A 17,866-nucleotide genomic window follows, 5' to 3' on the forward strand; every position below is an offset into this window, starting at 1 on the left:
GGGGGCATAGCATGGTCAGAGAACCCAGCACCACTTGGAAAGGAGGAGACATGCTGTCTCTCTAGCGCTCACCTTAGGGTACATCTACTCTGCAGTCACACCGTGGACGTACACAAGATAGCTTTAATCTAGCTAGCTCTGGTACTGGAGCAGTAAGGGGCTTCATGGACTTCTGTACAAGCTTGCCCAAAACCTTAGGTAATTACCCAGGCAGCAAGCCCATGCTGAAGACCCTGCTGCCATAGCTTCACTGCTCTGGTACCCAAACTAACCAGATTACAGCTAGCACAGGTGTGTCTACAGCCGCCCCATGACTTCAGTGTAGACATTACCCCCCCGCCACGGTTACTCAGGTGGGGAACTGGATTTGTCCCCACATCACAATACACTACTTGAGTTATTCTCCACCCACTCTTCCAGTTCAACTGGTGCAAGCCTGTCTCCCCAGTCACCACACTAGCTTGTACCATGTGACAAGCATTAGCCATAACTCATACCACAAACTACCTTTCACACTGCTCTGGTCTACCCTACCCTTATCTAATTTCCCCCCCTACGTCTCACTACCGCTGCAGCTGTTCAGAAACCCCGTTGTACCACCAACCTCGTGATTCTAGCAGTTACAAGTCACAGCCCAACACAACACCGGCAACAGTTTGGGCCCTAAGTATAAATTTCTGATTTTTTTTAAACTGAGTATTTCAATCAATGCAGCACCATAGTAACGATAGAAATAGCTTAAGTTTGGTGCGGTTTTCTTTAATGCATTTCTTGTCCATTGCTCATGGACACAGGATCTCCCCATAAGCATGGCCTGTATCAAACATACCATACAGAAAAAGACAGAGCATGCTAGAGCACTCAACTGGCATTCAAGAGACGAGAGTTCTATTCCCAGCTACGCCGTGCGACCCTGAGCAAGACACTTAGGCTTAGATCCTCAAAGGTATTTAGACTCCTAACTGCCTGCAGGCCTGTTTCCCCTCCAATCTTTTGCCTTTGGGACAAGGACCGTCTCTTACTATGTCTGTATGATACAATAGTGCCTGATCTCAGTTGGGATCTCCATATGTTACTGTAATATAGTTAAATAGAACTTTCCTTCCCACTGAATGCTAAGCCCTCTAGAGAATCCCAGGGTCAAGACACTATATGCAAAATGTGTGTTCCTCAGCAGACAGTGCAGCTGATTTCCACAAACCCACAAAAGAGCTTTTCACAGAGTACAACTTGCACGGCGTACAACTTTCAATTCCAACTTCAGTTTTATTTTGTTTTTCCTTCCTTTCCTGGCTTCACCATGTGTGTAGTGTAGCTAGGGGCCCTGGAATATCTGCTATGCCCAACCCCAGAAGTGGTGGCATTTCATTGGCAAGGGAAGCATTTCCTCTATTCATCTGCGGCACTTTGGAATCCTCCTGCACGAGATATGCTGTATAAACGGAGGAGGAGAATACCAGCATACTATTGTTACATACCACAGATTCAGGGTGGAGAGAGACAAGTGGTTCATAACATGCCCATGCCCAAAAGGCAAGCTGCATGGTATACTGTGCTTGAGAAGGGCTTATTCTCCCAAGAACTTTCCATTCTTTTAGCAAGAGCAACAGAAAAACTGCTAATGACGTGTTCCCCAGCACTGGCCTATTCCACTAGTGTGACCAATGAAAAAAAACATTTGTTATTGCTAAGGATTTTAAACTGACAAGCTTTTTCAACAAAGCAGGCCCCAGACACTATCTCTAACTCACAACACAGGCTTGAGACATCCACAGACACAGAGTGAAAGCTCAGCTTGGTTGGTTTCTTTTAACCTCTTTGCACAGTTATACATGATCTGAAATAGTCCTTCAGGAAGTTTCCGAAAAACTAAATATTTATACAGCAATTGTTACAAAGTCTCCTAGTAGTTCTCTATTTAAGAGGCATTCTGTTTGCTTCAGCATTTAAAGAGCTGAAAAATCTGTCAGGCCTTTTGGTTTGGATATGAAATTGGGATTTTCAGAGCCTCTTTTTTGTCTCGTGTCCCTCATCCTCCTCCCTGATGCAAAAGTGACGCATAGAACAAACTCAAGCTAAGACAGGTAGTGGGGATATAAAATATAGATGGGAAAATGCCTATGGATTTTGTGACCAAGGCTTTTGGAGGAGGCGGGGAATCTTATTAGCAAGTCTAAGAGGGGGCAACTGAAGGGAGTTGTCCAAGATTTTGTGCTTCAATCAACCAAAAGCCCTAGCTAAAGAATGCAAACTTTCCTATCAGTACACATGGATCTGACTCAAAGCCGGGATCCATACCAGAACTCTGCCCAAGTTCTGCGGCATTTGGATCCAGCAGTGGAAATGAGGTCAGTCCCATCTCAGATCATTCACACACGCAGAGAAAAACAAACCCAGCAAGCCTTCACAACTTTAAACCATGGGAACTACTTAATTCACTAGGTATTAGTCTCTGCCCCGCCCCCCCCCCCCAACGCCATTTTCCCTCCCACCTGCCTGGTCCCCTCATTACCGTCACTCAGCATCAGTTTTTGCTACAGTAGTTTTCTTGGACCTTTGCCCCTTCAGTCAGCTTGAAGCCTCTTCTCTATTGTACACAGGAGTCTTTGGGAAATTAATGCAAGTCTTTGCTTGGGGGATGGAGAGGGTAGATGCATTCTAGCTCTGTTATTCCACCCCTTCCTTCCCCCCCACATCCCTGCCTACACACACTTAACCCACCATCCTGCAAACACTGACTTACGTTTAACTTTATGCACTGCGTTCTATGGGATTATTCAGAGACTGTAAAGCGAAGTATGCGCACAAATCTTTGTAGGATCAGGGCCTTGCTTTGTAATTAGTTTACAAAGCATGGTCTTAAATAAAAATGAAAGCTACTGGATTGCAACAATATAGCCATGTGTAGATATCTAGGAAAGCCCAACAACACTGAGCAGGATAGGAGTGATTTAGTACATTCTTGAAACCTTCTCTACAATCAAGAAAAATAAAGGCAACACTTCAGACAATAAAGAATTCGGGAGAGAGGGGAAGCAGTGAAATCCCAGGGTGTGAAGTGCATTTATCGATATTGCAAATTGATTGGATTAAAGGGACACGGGTCTACCTGAGAATATGTACTGCAATAGTACCTTAGAGACCTCAGTCAGGATGGGGCTAGGCACTGTACATACATTAGTAACAGAATAGTCCTTGCCCCAAACAGTTTACATTCTCAAACGCCAATCCCTGCAAACAAGCTAAGCCTGTGCCTCCTTTCAACCACATGAATAGTCCCACTGAAGTCAATGGAACTACTCAAGCGATTACAGTGTGCTGCCTGTCATGCTGATCGCTATTGTTTCATTGTTTCCTCACACTCCCCCATCTGCCTGGATCCATTTCTTGTCTCACACTTAGATTGGAAGCCCTTTGGGGCAGGGACCGTCTCTTAGTTCTGTGTTTGTACAGCGCTTAGCACGATGGGATGCATCTGCAGGATTGGAGGCTAAAAGAGAGTCCGTCAATTATTTTAAAAAATTAAAAGGAGTGTCAGAAACTACATCTACCCCTGCATCAGATTGCCAGTTTTTGCAGTTTTACAACACTTCCCCCCCCCGCCCCTTTAAATGAACGTCTCCCTCTGGGTGAGACCCACAGAAAACAAGTGAAACTGATGGCAACTTTACAAGAGAAGTCATGAAACTGACTATACACAAAGTACTGTTAACTGCATAAAGTTAATCTTCTAAGCCCTGTTCTAGGTTCCCCAGTTCAATAAATCCATTTAAGAATGCTCTTTAAATCCACCCCGATTCAGCAAAGTACTTATGCACGTGCTTGACAGATTTAAATGGGACTTATGCATGTGCTCAATTTCTTCACTAAATAGGGACAGACTGCTGATTTAGGCCATAGAAATCTTAGTAGTTACTTGTAACAGCACGTAAAACATTTTCAGCCAGAAGTGTGATTTTCTAAGCTGATGGACTCTGTTTAAGTGCCTTTCCTCCCCTTACTATATGACCCAGAATACCTTCCTATTTAAAAGCAGTAAAAGCTGAAATCTAGTAAAAGAATAATAACTAACTAACTATTAGGAACTGAAAGGGCATCTAGATATACAGTAATTGGGCAAAGAGCTTGTTTTTTTTCCCCCCTTCATCATATACCTCTATCTTCTACATACACTTTGTTATGCTTTTTCAATAACTTTCCTCTTAAAAAAAAGTCACAAATTCCCCTAATGTCTTGGATTTCACAACATTTGGGAGAAAATCACCAGAGTCAACAGCCAAAAAAAAAAAAAAATCCATTACATTAACTGGCCTGTCACTGGCAGTGACAAATAAATGAATTTGATGATTATAGATCAGTCATTACTGGATCTGCCCTCAGGCTGTAAAAGGCTGAGCACTTTGCAGACAACACGTACTCAATTTGGAGACAGAGTGAAACACACCAGGGTATTGGCCACCCTACTTCTCTTCACCTCTCCCTCTTATAGAATCATAGAATATCAAGGTTGGAAGGGACCTCAGGAGGTCATCTAGTCCAACCCCTGCTGAAAGCGGGATCAATCCCCAATTTTTTCCCCAGATCCCTAAATGGCCCCCTCAAGGATTGAACTCACGACCCTGGGTTTAGCAGTCCAATGCACCCTGTCCCCAACTCACCCTCACCAAAGGTTGGTGCAGGGGGGAAAAAAAAAAGTGTCTTGGAAGAAACTATGGGGGAGGGGGAAGAAGGTATAGAAAAGGGCAGGAAAGGAATAAGCCCACCAAAAAGGAACCCAATCCAGTCATCTCCAACTGGTCAGCAGCAAGTCAAAGGGAACATAAGTACATTGTCATCATCACTGCAAATAGGAGCCCTAGGCATGGACTTCATTTTGTTAGGTGCTGTACAAACAGAACAAAAAGCCAGTCCCTGCTCCCAAGAGCTTACAATCTAAACAAACACAAAAGACATCCCTAGGCAGTGATAACGGGGAGACATCTATTATACCCAAATTCACAACAGTCTCTTGGTATTATAGACAATTGGAGTGTTTTACTTTGTGCCTAGGGAGAAGAAAGAAATGTTTATTTCTCAAAACAAAAAAAGCCACATGCCCAGCTCAAAAACCCTACCCTTGATAAAGCCCGGGACATTTTGCCTAATGTAAAGCTTCAACGTGCATTGCTCAGTTTCATTCAACCAGAGGGAAAAAGTATTAAAGAGCATGGCTGATGCTGCATCCTGGATGGGTCATCAGCAACTGAATTTGAACCTGGGACTTCTGGATCTTAAACTGTGAGCCTCAACTGCTGGAGCGAAAAGATCTAGCTCCGTCTGGCAAGGCTGTAGCAGGCTCATCCACCACTGTGTGTGGCCCAGCTGTCAATAGAGGGAGACAGAGCACCATGCTTCATGGGTATGGGCTACAAGCACCCACTGGCTGGGGAAATTCATCTGGGTTACCCAGAGTAAGTGGATTACACAAGCATTCATTGAACAGGCTATGTAGGAACTGGTCACTAGCAGCCTAAAGTAGTCCCTACCAGCTTTACTGAGCACCAACTTCACACTACTCAGCATGCACAAGGAACAGCTGGAGAAGGAGTACTAGTTTTATTACTTTAAAAAAAAAAAAAAGGTGACCCAAAAAAAAAGGAATTGTTTCCCTCTCATCCATTTACAAACAGGAAGAAAGTCACAAGGAACAAGTCTGACTGCGCTGCTCCACTACAGGCCGGTGGGGAAGAAAGGGAGAAGAGTCTTGAGTTCTGCTCGTGTGTTTAATTCCCATTCTTGTGAAAAATGCAGCAAATTCCACCTCTCACCCTTTACTTCAGTAACCCTGGGAAGCAGTGGGGCAAATCCCGGGGCGTACAGAACAGAGTGCAACAGGAACCACCACCAAATGCTTGGCTATCAGAATGCCACTGCAAGTTGAATGCTGTATAAGAAAACAGACAATCCGGCTTGGATTTACACAGCTGTCCAAGGGACTTAGACACCTGATTTCCATTAAAATTAAAGGGGGGTAGGCATCCAAACCCCTTAGACAGCTTGACAATCTAGCCTGTATATTTATTCTGGCAGGACATGCTCTCTGCTTACTGCTTTGCAATAACTAGTAAATATATTAGAGTTTAATAATGTATGATCCAAATGAAAGGGAAGGCTACAAAATTCTGCTTTTCAATCAGAATGGAGGGGAGGGGAGGGTGTGTGTGATTACACGCTTATGTCCCACATGCCCAGACAGCTATCTGCCTGCTTACATGGATAGCTGGGAGACTACCTACCCACGCAGAAGCCTGTGTATGCCCATTTGCACACAGTAATTCAAAGCAAGAAATCAGCTGACAATCTGTCCACTGAATAGCATCCAAGGTTGAAATAAGGCTCTGTCAGGTTATTTTAAATAAAGCTCAACGCTCTCTTAAAAGGTTGAAATGAGACATGCTTCCCCTGGCGCATCCAGACCAACACACAAAATCCTCTCAGGTTAAAATCTTTTCACTGTTTTTGCAACTGAATTGTCATCTGGGATGATGTGCCCAGGTCATCTGTGGATGGCATTATTTAATTTGAAATACAATCCTGAAAACGTAATGACCTCCGCTCTGGATTGACAACAGGCGCAGAACCCAGGATATTCAGCACCAAGAGCGCAGGCCTCTACTATTTGAGCTGAAGGGGTAACTCCACTAGCTGGCAGCAACAGTAGGCTTGTCCTTTGTGTAGGCCATCTACTGGAGAAAAACATAACACTTTTAAGTCAGCAGGTTACACTCAACAGTGTTTTGATATGTAATCTTCCTTATGGCGAGTGGTTCGATCTACTCCACCTGCTAGGACTGTTCACAACAAGCAGCACTGGACCCTGATATCAAGTGTTTGTACCCTCAGGCCTGATCCTGTGAACACTTGGGCACATAACATGACTGCCATGAGTAGCCCCACTGATGTCAAGCTTCCACTGGAAACTTGTCTGCCTCTTTTTCATACAATGCTTTTCACATTTTCCAAGAGAGACAAAGAAGGACCCAGACATTGGAAAATACAGAAGAAGCAAATTAAATGAGATCGTTATCTTCTCCCCTGCCACTTAATAAAGTAAAGTAATATCTGCAAATGTGTACACACACACACACACACAGAGTTTATTCCTGTTTATCTGAATAAAATCTACGTCCCCTGTGCTATTCAGATAAACAGGCATTTGGATAATCAAGAGGGCATCGAACAAGCTCTGCCTTTCAACAAGAAACAGCTGGACTTCCCTGCTGTCACTATACATGTGCAGTAACAGCAAGGCAACAGACTCCCTAGCACCCAGGCTCCTCCTGCAGCTGTCCAGCTCAGTGCACGCCCCAGCACTGGCTCTTGCAGGCTGCCTGGGGAGCACAGAGGTCCTGCTGAAAAGGGAGCTGGGCACCTCAGTGCTGCAGTCCCCAGGGCACTCGGGGGGCTGCTGCAGCAGCCAGAGCCTAAAATATGACACCGAACAGACCAAGAGGTAAGGTGTGGGCAGAAGATGGGCATGCAGGCAACTGGGCACAGGTGTCAGGGAACTGCATGCTGACAGCTGGGCAGGGTGGCAAACTGGGGGGTTGCACACAGGCATTTGTCTTGTGGACAGGCCTGTCGGGGAACAAGGAAGAGATTCGGATAATGCGGAGGTTGGGATAATAGGGTTTCTCTCTCTCTCTCTCTCTAAAAAACCCTCAACTGTTAGTGTCCTTATTGTTTACAATGGGAATGAAAGAATTTGGTCTTTTTTCTCCCAGGTACATATGGTTTTCTTTTTAAAAGATTTTCAGGTTAGTAATGCTATAAATGCTCCATTATTTCAACGTTCCTTTCAGAAGCTGGAAGTTAATCAGAATTTTTACCAGGTAACAGCAGCAACTGCAAAACTGTATTTGTCTATTTCCTTCATCTCAGTATTAGCCAGATTCTATAGACTCAACAAGTTTTAAACCCCGGCAGCAAAATTTCTTAAAACAATGGCTGCAAGTTGCCCTAGCCTTCACAAGAAGAGTAGGATTACACATTATGGTGTAATCCATTAGAAGCAAATGCCTAGAGATCTGCTACGGTCATTCTACAAAAGAGGGGAAGAATTCTCAGCTGTTACAGCCTGCCACTTCTTGCTCAGTAATGGATCTGCATCATCACGGAGGTGTCAAATCCTGAAGACACAGGTAAGGGAGCCCAAAGGAAAATGTGTTATCACAACCCTGTTTGAAAGACAGCAGTTGGCCACCTCTAAACATTCGTTTGATTGGAGCACCACAAGGGAAGGAAAAAAAAAAAAAACCTTTTAAAAAATAATTTGTAGACGCAAAAATAATTTAAGTGCAGAAATAAGCTAAGTACGTGAACTGGCAAAGGGCCGCACATAATCCTAATGTTCCCATATTCCATCTCTGCGCTGACAGAACGTCAACAGTAAATTCACTCTTTGAACAGCCCAACACGCCACCTCTGAAGGTTGGCTCGGCAGGTCAAAAGGCCTACTGCCAGAGAGGCGAGGAAAGCACTGAAGCATGTTACTTGTGACTGAGAACGGGGAATGTTCCATCAGCTTCCACCAATATAGTTCAACAACAATCACTTTAGAGCGCAAAAAGCTCCTGTTTCAAAAAAGAATTGATATGATACTAAACATAACAGGAAGATGAACTACTGAGAAAAAACTCTCAAAAAGGTAGACATTTCATTAATGGCATTAATCTCTATGGACTCAAGCATCAACTAGTTAATTCGATTGAAGCACAGTTGCATTTTAACACTGAACATTTACTGCTCAACTAGGACAGGCGAACTGCTATACTCTAAAGCCTTAATTCAACAGCTAATTTAAAAAAAACAGGTCAAAACAGGTTTTTATTTATAAGATGTATTAAAGAATATTATGACAGCACTAATATTAAATCTGTTCTTTATTGCAACTAATTTACTGTGTGTTTCCTTCCAATTTTAAGCCTTATTTTTTTTTAAAGAAAAACTAAAAAACACAACCTGCTAAATAAAAATTTGAATCCATTATTAAAGAGGACTGAATAAAAATCAGGATTAGATGTAAGCAAAATATGCTTAGCTTTCCATACAGGGTGGCTTCATGCTGAGAGTGGAAGCCTACATATGTTCCATCATTTGCCCCATAATTTAGAGATGTTTACTATCAAGATTTTTTTTAAAAAAATCCACTTAGCAAAGATGACCTGATTTTGCATTCAGATCTTTAATGTGGAAGAATATTTTTGGCAACAATCAAAAATTAACTCACTCAGATCCATAATACTCATTTATCATCATTACAAGCTTTTGCAAACAAACAATACTGACAGTACAGACAGCTTTGGTAACAGAAGACCATTAGAAATTGAAAGATGGTTTAAAAAAGAAAAGGTGCAGGGGAAACATATTACGAGGCAAGACGACCTTCATAATTTAATTTCAAGACTAGTTAGGACTTCTGTAGCTTTAAGGAATGCACTGTGTGAAACACAGCACTACTCAACAACATAATCCCAAAGCTATCAAACCCTACATAACACAAAACTCTTTGCTTAATACAGAAATAAGCCAGCCCCCTCTTTTGTCATTAATTAGCATTAGCTACATCTTAAGAAAGTAAGAGCCCTCAAGGAAAGGTTTAAGTACATTTGTTTAGTTTTAATTTCTGCATGTAGATTTTTTTTTTAAATTGCTATTACTCCTCTTGCTATATGCCCAGAGATGTTAAATTTACACATTTTCTTCTGGATGTGTGCTTTATACAGTATATAATGTTATAACATCATGCACTATTAAATTGCTCGCTCTCATGTGGGATTATGTACAATAAAAATATTCAGTTAAACTTGTTTAGGCAGTCTCTACCCACCAATTTCAACCACTATTCCCTTTTCGCCTGTGTCTACAGCTTCCTATTCGCCTCCCTCCCCACCCCCACTTCTTAATGAGGAGGCAGGACTAGAACAGAATACAGAAGCAATCCAGGTTGATTTTAATATACATCAATGGTGTATACCATTTGAATTAAGTTTTTGCAGTGGAGACAAAGCAAAAAAGAGAGGAAAGTTAACTGTAGAAACTCTTTTTCAGACTCAGACTTCGAAAGTCAAGTTAACTGATTGCATATTGGAATTTGAAAAACTGATCTACTGCTTTTGCAAAACAGAGTTTTAAATAGTAAGAACTGTTTCAATTCCACAAACAGGTCCTCCAGCACCAATGGTACCAAGATATATTTCAGAGATAGCATACAGATGAAAGCTTCTCTGCACATGGCTAAAGTGTCTGTCCCAACATGGAAACTGACCACATTATAACAAAGTATGCCCTATAAGGAGCAGGTCACTATCCAATAAGACTAGTACGATAAAAGACTTACAGCTCTTTGTTCATCCTTCTTGGAAAGGCATACCCAATGCTCATAAAAGTTCAGAGCTTCATACCAATCAAGAACTCATTACCCACCACTTATTAGTGCCCAAACACCTCTCAAAAGTTATACAAAAGAAAACTCACAAAGCATGAGGGCAGAGATTTATTCCCATCCATCAAAGCAAAGGAGCTCAAAGCTCAGCCTGAAACGAGCAAGAAACCCTGCACTTAAACCAAAAACTCTTCATAAATACTGTAGCAAGATACGGTACAAAATACTGTAACAATTGTAAGTAACACAGCAATGCTCTACCATTACAATGAGAAAAAGCTAAGACTCCTTCAGACTAGCACAAATGACTGGGACTCCGTAAGGAGATAGTTAAACTGGAGACATGTAATATCGCACAAAGCAGCTCTCCTGTAGTTTCACAGCCATATGCTGATACCCTTAAGACGCCATGCGCTCCAGCTTTAAAAGCTTTCATTGCCAATTCCCTGTTTGAAACCTGAACTGCCTGGCAACAATGACTCTGTGTGCCTAAAATCCTATTATTGATCCTCCTACTTACCTTAGGCTGTGCTCGTCGGGGAAATGCAACTTTAGGGTCAATCTGAGGGAAAAGAATGGGGAAAATCATGTTAATTTTTTTAAACCATTGAATTATTAATCCCTCATTTCTCAGGCTTAAAATTCAGCACACTGGACCTTCTAGAGCAATTTAGGAGCTAATGGACTATGGTCAGATTTAGAGTGGGACTGAATTGATCTGGTCTGTAAATGATATCTAGTGCATTCTATACTATAACTTACATGGTATACAAGATGCTCTGTACTACTTTTTGGGCTGGTGCCTCTCCAACAAGAGCTGGATGTTAAATATTACCAGCATATTCTGTAGATTTGTAGAGAGATGGACTCCATTTTGGATCACAATCTTAATCTGCAAGTTTGTTCAGCTTTCAAACACATGCCCCTGGGGGTTCTCTAAAAAAAAAAAAAAAAAAAGCTCCCCATCCCCCCACAATAAAAAGATACAAAACACTGATCCAAATTATTTACTTTTAAATTATTAGAACTATCTTGCTAAAACAACTGCAAAGATTACTTTTTATAAATTGCATTCCTAACTGATTTGCTTTACAGTTGACATCAAAGGACACAGGTGGGCAATAAAAAAAAAAAAATCCGTGAAGGGTAAAAAAAAAAAAAAAAAAAAGCACACCACATGAGTGCTAAACCTAGAAGAAACTACATTCTTAAAAGATTTATGCAGACTTTCTATGAAGGAGCTAACAAACTAATCTTAAAGGGAAAGCTGACTGCCACAGAAATAAAAAAACATGATTTCATCCCTTGATACCTTATTTTTAGATGCAGGGTTTACTGTCTGTTTTACTTCATAAGTTACACACAAAAAAAAAGCAGGTCCCCAGTTCAACAAGCCAGTCTGGCAATTTTAAAGCAACTTAAAAATAAGATGGCTTTAAATGACCACTGTTTCCTGCCATTCAAGGTGTTAAACAAAAAAATATACACCACCAGATTCATGGCTTGTTGTAAACAAAATAATGCCTCAAACTGCTACCTTTAAAGAAAAAGAAAAAAAACTAATGAAAGGTCTATATGCTGTTGAATTTCCTCCTCTTCTTTCAGCAGCATTTGCTCATAAACACATCCTTAATAAAAAGTTTTGAAAAATGGATGATTTAAGGGGAAAAACCATGTGTATAACTGCAGTAACATTTAACAGCTTCCAGTGTTACTTTTTTTTTTTTTTTTTTAATATATCCAACTTAGATCCTGGCTTTGGTAAAGGATATTTTGAAATAAAAACTATTTTAAGGGAATATTAATTTAAGATTTTTTTGTGGACAAGGAGTTGAGGGTTTTTAAACTAATGCTATCAGATGTTGCTTATGGTGATGTCACTGACAGGTAACCCACCACGTCACTCTATGTACCAGTAGTTTTAGTCAACTAAAATGTCAAAATTGTAAATGGTACAATCATTTAATACTCAATTGATAAATTAATTTCTCTGTTATATAGAAGTGGGTTTTTTTTAAACATATACCTGAGAAATGAGTGATTACATGCCACTTTATTGTTCAAAAAATATAAAAAAGTCAAATCCTTTATCTAGAAAGCTACCCTTTTTCACAGAGATTATTATCTACAAATATATTCAGCACTGACTAGGTACTTGTCTACCAGGGAAATACAACAGGTGTGGATTTTCCATTGAGATACCCAAAGGCAGAAACAGCTACGCACATTTCTGTATCAGCCTCCAAAGTTATACTGTTTGTTTTTAAAAACAAGTTACCAAAAAGAGAAAGATCATTAAAGAGACTCCAATCACACCACAATGGCATTATTGTAAAGTCTGGCACTGGCAAAAAGTTGTATCAGCCACCAAATTCTGAAGCACAAATACTCAGTTTACGGAGGCCAGTTCTCAAAGCAAAGGGGTCTTTACACCACAAGGAAAATATTAGGTTCAAATAACTTAATTTTTCTCGTTGGGAAACTTTTGGTCTAACGTCATTACATGTTTAAGGGAACACACAATCAGCATGGCAAATCCGTACCTTTTGCACATCCCTGTCAACTATTGAAACCACCAGCAAAAACAAAGTAAAACTTCTACCAAAAAAAAAATTAGTTAGTTAGATACAATTCTACTTACTGTATCTACAAGTCCTCTATGAAATGACTATAATACTATTTCTGATATGAATGGCCATTACCTAAACAAAGCTTTTAACGCAACAAGAGCGCCGTTTCCATGCCAATACCCAACCGATCTGATCTGCCTCCTGTGCTGAACGTTGAAACAGAGTCAAATGCTATGTTATACTAAAGAACAGTTACTATCATATGTCTACAGATAAATGGCTGAGTGAGAACTTGGCTGGTCTTACTTTTTGAAAAATGCTGTTGTTTTCATGGGTGGGTTCTGTTTAAGTAGAATCAATCACTGCAGCATAATCAAATCTGATGTAAGTTTATTTTTGTCTATTTCTTTGCCCTTCCCCTGCCCAGGAGCAAATTAAATACATTCCAGTGACTAAACTGCAACGTAGGGCTAAGGGAAGGAGGTAAGAAATCATCAATAATAATTCTGGGTGAGCTTCTAGGTTGTAGTTGTTTTTTAATCTAGTTCAAGAAATGTTGCCTGCCTTATCTTATCTAAACTTATTCTTTTTGTTAAAAAAAAAAATCCAGATACAGTTGTACAGCAGAAATCTGGTGAGAGCTTAATCTCAGAGTTCAGTTGAATCAGTTATCTTGCCATATCTGATTAAACCTAAAATCAAATTATTAAGGAATGTGAAGGCATGAGCTACGTGTTCAGACAAGCCCAGCAGAATTTGCTGGGCAAATTAAAACACTACTTTCCACCTGCTTCTGTAGGGTTATTTTTTAAAATGCAAGTTAAAAAAAAAAAAGAAAATATCATGCACTCATGTCGGGTTCAGTTCTGTTCTTTATTTAGCTATATTCGTCACAAAATAAGTCTTTAACAGCATTAAAACATAATCCCGCCAACCATCAACACTCATGTTGAAAGAAAACATTTAAGATCCAAAACATGTACCATAAAAGACAGTTACGAATAACAAAAACCACTTGACATGTTTAGCAGATGTTCTGCCAGACACTTAAACCAAGAAGATTCGTCCCTTCCCAAAGTTCTGTCCCTTTCAGACAGCACTGTACCAAAAGCAATAATGACCTTTACTAGTGTTCTTTTTTCTAAGTTTGCTGAGGCTTATAACTGAAACCAAGTAACAAGACCCAAACGCCACTTTTTGGCATAGCACTGAGAGAAGAATTAAAACGAGGGTCTATCTGCATAAACACTTAGTGTCCACTGCCAGATCCAATACTGAAAATGTAACATGTGGGGCAAGTCATGTAATTTACATACGAAAAAAAGTAACAAATTGGCTGACTCTTTTGTGCATTTTCCTGCATGATCCACTGGGGACTTATTACAGTGAAAAGCTTCGCAAAAATGATAATCTATTATTTTTGCTTCTGTAGCACCTTTCCTCCAAAGAGCCCCAACCGTTTTACTACACTATCTTGTAAGTCTCACAACACCCTCCTCCCCCTCGCCTCCAAAAAAATCTACTTTGAGAAAGGGGAGATTGGAAGAACTTCAGAAACGTGTGTCATTCAAGGGTAAACCATCAACTCCCACGATAAGGTGTAAAAAAAAAAAAAAAAAAGTTCCTACCAAGAGTGGCCTCTTTTTTACTTATACACCGTTCCTCTTCCCACCCCACCCCTCAAAAAAGTTAGTTTTTCACTCTATGATATTGTTAATTTCACTGTGAGGCTGGAGGATCATGATCTGGATTTGCAGTGACGGTAAAAAAAAGTTGTTGTTTTTTTTTTTAAAAAGTGACAGCTTTTCAAAGTTAAAAGTGAAATCTGAAAAATGATCAGAATGAACATCTCGCTCAGGGACAGTTTTATGTTGAGTTTAAAAAAAAAAACAACAAAAACTGCAGCTCCAGCAAACCAAACAAAAAGGGCACTGTCCCTTTAAATAAGCCTGTCACAGTCATAACATTGCAGGAAATAAAGGACACATTAAAACAACCACACACATAACATACCGTCTTGGAATCTAATTCATGATGGGGCTGAGCTAATACTTTATCTACACTTGCCGGATCAGCAAACGTAACGAAACCGAAGCCTCTGAAATGAGACAAAGAACAAGGTGTGGGGGAAGAGAACATAAGAGCTAGACCAAAAACAAACAAACAAAAAAAAGCCTAAGAAAAATAAATAACAGTTTCTTCCTTTCCCCATCTGCCCCCTCCCACTGAAAAATATCTCAGATTCAGAAGGGAGGAGATAATGTAGGTCTCTCCAATCCCACCTCCCCTTCACCTTTCAACCCCCTCTTCATGCTTTGTTTTAAACTGGAGCACACAGGACTGGGGTGTTGTGATCACCATCAGAGAGAGGGGAAACCAAAGATACTTAAAAAACAAAAAAAACAACAAATACAAACTGTTTGCAAAGTGTACCCAGCAAAAATTGGTATATTTGTGTTCTTTTTAGAGTACCCCACAATTAATCAAAGATGAAAGGGCAATTAAAATGACAGTGCAAAGGGGGGGCAATCAAATAAACAGGTCACAATCAATAGTCTTCAGCGTTTTGTTTAGGGGATGGGAAAGTTTATTAAAAAAATCATTTTCAGCTAAAAATGTATAAACAAATTCCTTGGTACTTTTGGACAATATATACACATACACACAAAGAGATAACTTTAAAACTTTGATTGTAAAACAAATGAAATTAAAAAGAGAAGGAGAATTTACCTGGAACGTTTTGTGGTAGGGTCCCTCATGACCATACATTCTCTAATTTCTCCAAATTTGCTAAAATAGTCTCTAAGGCTATCTGTAGAGAGAGAAGGAAAGAGAGGGGAGAGAGAGAGAGAGAAGGGGGGAAGAAGAGAAATAAAAGCAAATGCAATTCTGATCACTCAAGGAGTTTTAATTTGTGGTGGGATGGAGTGGGGGTGTTTTGCATTTCTTTTTAAAGGCGCGCGCGCACACACAATTTAAGGTCGAATAGAGGACTCGACAAAGGCTTTGCTGTGGGGGGGGGGGAATACAGATCTACAACCTTGTTCAGGAGAAGAAGTGTGTGTGGTGTGAGGGGGGGGACCCCAACGACGAGAGGTAACTGAACGGGGATAACAAAGAGCAATAAAGCAGCCAGGGTTGAGGGTGGGTGGGGGGTTGGGCCCCACCCCACCCCCACACACACATACCCTGTCCCTTACCTGGTGAGGTTTGCCAGCTCAGGCCTCCAATAAACATTTTACTGGAAGAAGAAAACAGAACAGAGTTAAGCACAGATGTCAGATCGGCCATTTTGACGTGTAACTTACAAAAGCTAAAAGGAAGAGAGAGAGAGAGAGAGAGAGAGAGAGTGCGCTGGGGGGGGGGGAAGAAGGGAGGGGAGGAGGGGTGAGGGAGGGGGGCAGTTCAATGCAACCCACCCAAGGTGAGCAACTCAGGGACAGGGGGGCACCAGAAGCGCCGGCATGGCTCTGCCTTCGGGGCTCTCTTCTCTGCCCCTCTTCCCCCCCACCCCAACACCTAGCCAAGGAAATCATATCAAGTAGGGATGGTGGCGGGGGGGCTGGTAAACTTACCCAGGGTCGTGCTGGGAGTCGTTTGGGCTTCCAGAGGTAGCTTGGCTCCCATCTGCCTCCATGTCTGCAAAAACCCACAGTGATCCTGAGCAGCGCAGAGCGAAAGCCCCTGAAGAAACCCCCACCACCCTCCCCCCCCCTTTTTTTTTCTTTTTCTTTTTTTTTTCCTTCTCCTACCAGAGAATATTACTGGAGAGAGGAGCCGGGGAAGCAGCCAGATCCGTCACACGTGGGATCAGCTTAGCTCAGCTCCTTCCCTCCCCCCCATCTACCATCCTCTCCTCCCTCCATCTCCTGCTCCCTCCTCCTTCTCTCCCCCCTCCTCTCCCCTCCCCTCCCCTGAACGCACATGGGGCGGAGTTCTAGAACGTAATGTAACCCATTCGGAGGACGTCATCAGTCTCAGCACTGCCCCTCTCTCTCCCCCCCCGCCCCAGCCCCCCAAACGGCTCTCACAGTCTCTGACCGTGACCCGGATCCTTCAGCTGCCTCTTCGCAGGGCTGGAGAGAAGGCTGCTAACCTCGGTCCATCTATGCCAGGGAGCCCAGCTGCCTGCAAAGCGGTTGTGGGGGGAATACAGGAGGAGCCGCTGTTCATCCTCTTGGAGTCTATAATAAATAAGAACAACCTTGCAGCTAAAGCAACCTGTCTTGGAGCCTTTGCTAATCAGAGTGACAGCCCCCCCCCCACAAAAAAAAACAACAACAACAAAAAAACCCCACTGACGCAAGGGTCAGTCTGAGACATTTTAAAAGAAGAGGATAGTCTACACACCCCCAAAAATGACAAATAAGCTTTATAAATAGCTTCCCGTAACAAGATCTTTCAAGGCAAGTGTCCTGTCTTTGCATCAGTTCATGCAGCACTTGGCACACTGGGTCGGGATTCTGCTGTTAATGAAATAGAAACACCACATCATCATCATCATCATCACTCTCAATTCATCCCCAAAGGCCTAATGCTGGAGTCTGTTCTCAGTCAAAATCTCTATCTGCTACAGGGCCAGTTTTGCTTGCCACTGCAAGATCAAACCCCCTTCCCCCCCCCCGCCCCAAAATGAGGGAGACTTGGATGAGGGCTTCCTGCTCTTCCCAGCATCACTCTTTCTATTCTCTCCTTTAATAAAGAATCTTACTGACCTGAAGGAAATAATTGGGTGAGGAGGGGGGAAAAAAAGTTTGTGACCTCTTCAAATAAATTATATTTCATTGTCAAGTGAGAAGATGTGAAACATAGTGCCGAACATGTGTATGCAACCCATGGCCCCAGTCTGTTCATGGTACCAAAGTTAAGCACA

General features: G+C 41.6%; 1 protein-coding gene across 13 annotated transcripts in view; it reads right to left on the reverse strand.

Moving 5' to 3' along the window:
• MSI2 (musashi RNA binding protein 2) overlaps window positions 1-17,120 on the reverse strand; it is a 377,475-nt gene extending 360,355 nt beyond the window's left edge. For 11 of the 13 annotated variants that reach the window (XM_073315757.2, XM_073315764.2, XM_073315763.2 and 8 more), the window contains exons 1-5: window positions 16,569-16,702; window positions 16,194-16,234; window positions 15,724-15,805; window positions 15,007-15,091; window positions 10,944-10,985 (exon numbers count right to left, since the gene is read on the reverse strand). In XM_073315757.2, the coding sequence (XP_073171858.2) occupies window positions 10,944-10,985; window positions 15,007-15,091; window positions 15,724-15,805; window positions 16,194-16,234; window positions 16,569-16,630 (312 nt within the window). In that variant the 5' untranslated portion in view covers window positions 16,631-16,702. Of the gene's footprint in view, window positions 1-10,943; window positions 10,986-15,006; window positions 15,092-15,723; window positions 15,806-16,193; window positions 16,235-16,568; window positions 16,703-16,745; window positions 16,863-17,034 lie in introns of those variants that run through there. The other 2 variants (XM_073315753.2, XM_073315752.2) reach the window with 2 other exon arrangements.
• Between the last annotated feature and the right edge of the window lie 746 nt (window positions 17,121-17,866).

Source organism: Lepidochelys kempii, chromosome 17 (genome assembly GCF_965140285.1).
Source record: "Lepidochelys kempii isolate rLepKem1 chromosome 17, rLepKem1.hap1, whole genome shotgun sequence".
In the NCBI taxonomy this organism is placed as follows: Eukaryota; Metazoa; Chordata; order Testudines; family Cheloniidae; genus Lepidochelys; species Lepidochelys kempii.